This window comes from Anarhichas minor, unplaced genomic scaffold, assembly GCF_050575085.1.
Source record: "Anarhichas minor isolate MPS153535 unplaced genomic scaffold, ASM5057508v1 ptg000004l, whole genome shotgun sequence".
Classification (NCBI taxonomy): Eukaryota; Metazoa; Chordata; class Actinopteri; order Perciformes; family Anarhichadidae; genus Anarhichas; species Anarhichas minor.
This window is the reverse complement of record NW_027466450.1, coordinates 1,893,241-1,899,240: the sequence shown is the minus strand read 5'-3', so window position 1 is coordinate 1,899,240 and position 6,000 is coordinate 1,893,241. Positions and strand designations below refer to the sequence as shown.

Here is a 6,000-nt window from a genome sequence, read left to right as displayed (position 1 = left end):
CTCAGGCTTCAGGGAGTTTAACACAACACCACCACCACCACCACAGAGATCTAACAGTATGTGTGCTCTTTTAGTAAAAACTGGAATGAACAAAGGTAAGAAGGGAACATCCAGCTATAACACCATTACTGTCGCTCCTCTCGCTTTATCACCACTACGCAGAGACAGCGAGGCTTCCGGAGAGGCTACCTCCGATTGGTCCGAGCTGGAGGGTGGGAGGCATTCATACTGGCAGGGTCCAATTGTAAATTTATACAAGCATGTGGATCTCGTTGTACTCGTCTCGTCCATCTTCATCGAAGTTGGGAGAATCCTCGTCGCAATCCAGCTGTGAAAAAGACAAATTATCTTCAATCATTTTCATTCAAGGCTCACTCAAAAGGTCAAAATCAGGCCACTTCGGATGCTTTGAAACCTAAGCCTTTTGAAGCTGTTCAAACACACTCTGGTTGCACTTTTGACTGATCGGAGAGCTGTATATTCAACTATCGGACTGAGACCATGTGAATTGTGGATCTCGGCCTGCTTCAAGGGGAAATAAATGATGAGACATTCTGTAAAATTTGCTTATTTGCTTTCTAATAGAGAGTTGAATGAGAAGATTGATTCTCTGCAAGAAAGCCCAAGTATTTCTCAAATGTCTTACTGGTCCTTTGATAAAGCAGGCTCCAGCTCTTCATGCTTACAGCTCTTTGTTAGAGAAAAACAAACCAAAGAATAAAAATAAATCATATAGTGTGTACAACCTGGTTCATATAAAGGTGACGGTTAGACGGGTGATGGATCTGACATCACAGAGGTCTAATTTTGGTAAGTTTTTAATTATTTCCAAGGTCCTCTGTAGTTTGATTCTACAGTGCCTTGGGTTCATGAGACCTTTGGATGAACACAACCCGGATGGTGGTCAAGTTAAGAACAAAGCTGTTTATACTAGTTCCTGAAAAAGTCGACATTTTGGAAATGGAAGGCTTTAATCTGACAGTGTTGACATGTATGGGTTCAGGGATCTAACCAAGAAAACATGGAGCCCGGCTTCAGGTTGGACTGTGAATCTTTTTGTGGTTCGAAAAAGAAATATTTGCACATCATCTGAAAATATTAGTACTAGAAAGCCGTCCATGATCACAGGGGAGAAAATCATTCGTAGCTTCTTTGTTTGATTTCTTTAAGAGATGTTAAAAACATGCCAACATCCGTGGATTCAATTTGCTGTAAAATAAGTATCCTGGGGCTATGTGGGATCAGATTATTGTGGCAAAGATTCAAACATTCCTGGGGCGTTCCTCTGCTACACACAACCTACCGCCTGGAGCTCTCGTTCCTCGAAAATCCTGGAGAGGATGAGGCGGCGAAGCGGCACCGTCATGATGAGGACAAAGGGGAACGCCAGGGAGGCCTCAGTAGACTTCACTACCCACAGAGCCACGATGCACGCCAGCTGGATGATGGTGAACATGTTCATACGCCATGTCTTCACCTGAAGCAACACACACGTGGGGTGGTTAAAGGGAATAAAACAAATGCAGACAAACACAGTGCAGACGTACACAGAGAGATACTCGTAGACGCATATAGAGGCACATTGAACACTGAATCCCAAACTATGCCCTTGCATGAAGACAATCTTACATGTTTTTGGCTCCATCTAGTGGAAAATCCTGCATCTAATGATTTGTCTGAAATATATGTAAGTCAACCTGAACTTTCTCTAAACTGTTCCTGTCTTTTTCTTGTTTTTCAAAATTTGATTCCAATCTGACACCGAGTCAAATCCGGACCAAAATCCATAACTCTGATGCCAATACTGTTAACGTCAAAGTACAGTTATGTGGGGGAGAGCCATATGTCATCATTAGCAGGATCCTCTGAGTATATTTTCATTGCAACAGACACAACACAGATGTTCCTGTTCACGTGGGATTTTACTAATGTAATGTTTCTTTGAGATTGATTCTAGTCATTCGTTCAGTATCAATGCTCAAAACAAGATCTGGTGGTATCTATACTTAAAGTACCTTAACGCGTGTCATACTTTTGTTGGATTGCCTTTGTAATGTATTAGAACGCTTGAAGAGGTAAAACAGCAACACTTGAAGTATACAGAACAACTTTACACACGTTTCAGTCACGTTCATCAGGGTCATCACAGCCACAAACTGAAATGCTTTGTTCTAACAATAAAGTTGTTCTACACTACAAGTGCTGCTGGAGATCTACCTCTTCAGGCTGTTTCCCTTATCCAACCTTGGAAGTAGGTGAAGCTGTGCTGGAAATCCCTGCTCTGCTTCTACAATGTCTACGCCAATGTGTTGGTTGTGCTCGTCTAATTGTGCCTACTGAACCTGTCGGCTGTCATTTCATGTCATCTTCCCATTTTCTTCTAAGTTTAATGAGTGAGCTAATTCGGTGTTGCAGTGTTTGTGTTATTTTTTGTGTGGGTTTGGTTTATTAATAAATACAAATTGTTATTATATTTCCATTTATTATTCAAGCCTTGTCCATCCTGCAGTGGAGGTATTGTAGGATGTCTGCATGAGTGTTTCCTACTGTATATTCATGTATATTCATCACCAGCCCTCACCTCAGCTTAAAGAATAGCTTATTCTAATGTGTGTAAATCTATTGTTCTTGCTCTGTAAAATAAGTACTCTTAAGGTTATCTGAGGTTGATATGAGGCTGCAGCAAATAGAGATAGAAAAAACAAATGGTTAAAGTTACAGTGCTTGTATTGTTAAATTTACTCTCCCTCCACCGCAGCTCAGCAAGGAAACGTTGGCTGTGGAAAATACAAAGTAGGCATTTCATAACCAGAAGATTTATTATATTATCTTCAAATAAACATTGGAATTCATTTTTCCACAGAGCAGCGAGTGCAGATATTGTCCCCATCACTTCCATTGGAAGCCTGTGAGAATTAAGAATCTTGCAATTGCCTTTATAAAGAGGAGGAATGATTACAGCAAGTGTTAATGGTCAGATGGGGACCTAGCTGTTGTTTTAAACTGTGAGCCTATCCTATAATATGACCTGCATGCGTACAATGGGCCCCTGGGCCCCACCACGACTCGTAGTTGTGGTAATTGTGTCTCTTTGTAGTCATGTTGAGTCTCTTTGTAGTTGCTTTGTGATCATTGTGTCTCTTTGTAATCATTGTGTCTCTTTGTAGTCATGTTGACTTTCTTTGTAGTTGCTTTGTGTCTCTTTGTGATTATTGTGTCTCTTTGTAGTCATGTTGAGTCTCTTTGTGGTTGCTTTATATCCCTTTGAATCCATGTTGAGTATCTTTATAGTTGATTGGTGTCTCTTTGTTGTCATTTTGAGTCTCTCTGTAGTTGCTTTGTGTCTCTTTGAGATAACTGTGTCCTTTGTAGTCCTGTTGAGTCTCTTTGTAGTCTTTTTGTGTCTTATAGTAGTCGCTTTATGCCATGTTGTAATTTAGAGGTTCTTGCTGGCTGTTACGAGTTTATTTGACATTTTGTAGGTAAAGGACCCTGACACTTTGGGCCCCTGGGCCTTATGTAAAAACCTTATCCAGGTTTCTGATCATTCTCTGCTATGTGTGCAGCTGCGCCCTGAGATAGAGTTGCATAGCAGTTAGTCAGTAAAACAAATAATATAGCGATAAACAATACAATGAGGATCAAAACACTGAAATAAATGTAACCGTCTGACACCAGTAATGCATAGGACAAAACAAGTGTATTCTTCCATTACTGATGGTCAGATGGAGTCGCTAAATCCAGCAGTGTGATGAATGCAGCCAGAAACCCAACTGTGTTCATCCTCAACTGTTGAGGTAACTCTGTTTAGACTCAAAAATCCAGCAATATTTTCCTCCTCTGCTTGTAACTCTCTGTTGGTTAAAGAAATAACAGATTTGCTGGATGTAGTGGAGTCCAAGTATGGCCTATAGCTGTAAAAAACCTGGATGCCTTTCATGTTTAGTGTATAAAGGGTTCTGAATGATCAGGTCTCTCTATCAAACCAAGCTCAAAGCCAAAACTGCAGAACCATGTCTGCCTCTGCTCTGCTGCAGTTACCACTGTGCTGGGTTTGGCTTCTCCATCTTACCACTAATAACAGAAGACGAGCGCTTGACAACGTCCGTGTTGCGTGTGCTACTACCTTGGTGACGTAGATGTGGTCAGGGTGATGCTTGGCGGGCGTGACCATGAGTGTGATGCGTTCATACAGTTGGATGCCTGTCAGAGAGGTGACCCCCATGTACAGGAAGATGCCAAAGAGCACAGCCAGAGGGATGAGGCGGAGCACGTCTGTCATCACTATGGACATGCCTGATGGATTAGAAATGGGTTAAAGGTTTATTTGTCAAATGGCAGTCTTACTGTTTTTTGAGCCACACATTTGCAACTGTGGAGAGAATTATTCATTCAACAAGAGAACAGCCCTCATGACAAACATGCTGTCAATGCTGTTGATTCGAAACACATTCACTGTTAAACTGTCTTGGTTGAAACGCTCTTTGGGCTAATCCAAAAAGTCTTATTCCAAATCTCAAGCAGTATTTCAATCAAACAAAGGCTCAACAATCACGATAGTCATTATTGTTGTATACTCAAACTGGATCAAACTAATACTTAGGACTACTTTGGGAACCCTACCTTAATTGAAACAAGATATCCTGCTGGCAAAATAGTACCAGCCAGTGGATGAAAACAATGTTGCCATGTCAGACAGTCCAACAATTTTCATTTTGAGGACAATTTGTAAACAGATTATAAACTCATTGTAAGCTCTCTAAAGCAACGGCTGATTCATACTTCGTGAATGTCTAGGCATGCAGGGGCTGCAGAAGTGGCACTCTGTACCTTTTTGACCTTGTGTTTTCTCTCAAGACAAACAATTGCCTGGAAATTCCAACATTGTAATAATGTGGTAAAAAAAAAAACACAAGGTTTGTGTGTTATGTAGAGGAAAACATGCTTTTAGTCCAATTTAACAAATATTTGATAAATTTCTCCCTGGGGATGAATAAAGTATCTATCTATCTATCTATCTATCTTAAAATATGGTAAACATGTACTTTAGCCTCTTGTGGCCACAATGAGTATTACAACAACAAACACAATCCTGACAAAAAAAGGAAAATCACCTACCAAATTACCATCCAACACTCCCACTCTTTCCTCTTACCAACAAGAACAGCCACAAGAAGCCCGGTCAGCCTCTGTTCTTTCACCTCCTGGATCATGGGCTTTTCGCCAGGCGCCGTGGCTTTGCTCATGACGGTGAGAGCGTTGACATGAGTGACGGAGCGCACAGTGGCCGCGGTGAGCCATGGCAGGCCAAAAAGAGGACAGATGGCACCCAGAATGACAATGAGAAGAAGATCCAGGTGGAACCCTGAGCCTTTAACCAGGCGACGCTCCTTCTTAGAGACGATCAACCTGATAGATTGGGGGGGAAATTTGAACAGATTAAAAAAAGTATACCTTACAACACAGATTCTCCACCCAAAACATTACTACTGTAGATAATCATACTGTACGTACGAAGTGATCTGAGTCTCCATAAAAATGAGGATGAAGACAAGAATGGCAGGTACAATAGATGCCCCCATCATCCAGGTAGGAAAAGGTTTCTTGTCGCCAAAGGGACTGATGAACCAGCCTCTCTTGTCAGGGGAGGTGACTGAGAAGCCCGACGGCACATTGAGTTTCTAGAGGTAAGAGAAAAAGAAAAAGCCCTGATTTGTTGGTACTGTAATAAAGATGCACTTCCACTGTTGCTGTCACTGAAGTCATTTACATTAAAGTTACCTGTGTGTAAGTGTCAGTAATGGAGTAATCCACCAACACTGAAAATAAAATTGAGATGGGGATGCCAAAGTCCCCAATGATTCTTCTGGCCTAAGGATATTGAGAAACCCGACATCAATTAAATCCAGTCAACATCCAGCGCACATCTCATCACATAGGATGCATTTGTTAAACACATTCTTTCAGTTCTTTAATTGAAAAGTATTAATATCATTTTCC

The 6,000-nt window shown here is 41.2% G+C and overlaps 1 protein-coding gene across 2 annotated transcripts in view; it reads right to left on the bottom strand.

The window, feature by feature from the left end:
* Positions 1–250: 250 nt before the first annotated feature.
* slc4a3 (solute carrier family 4 member 3) overlaps positions 251–6,000 on the bottom strand; it is a 41,840-nt gene continuing 36,090 nt past the window's right edge. For both annotated transcript variants that reach the window (XM_076105595.1, XM_076105585.1), the window contains 6 exons: positions 5,782–5,871; positions 5,515–5,681; positions 5,156–5,409; positions 4,127–4,296; positions 1,304–1,477; positions 251–328 (listed from right to left, as the gene is read on the bottom strand). In XM_076105595.1, the coding sequence (XP_075961710.1) occupies positions 251–328; positions 1,304–1,477; positions 4,127–4,296; positions 5,156–5,409; positions 5,515–5,681; positions 5,782–5,871 (933 nt within the window). The remainder of the gene's footprint in view (positions 329–1,303; positions 1,478–4,126; positions 4,297–5,155; positions 5,410–5,514; positions 5,682–5,781; positions 5,872–6,000) is intronic.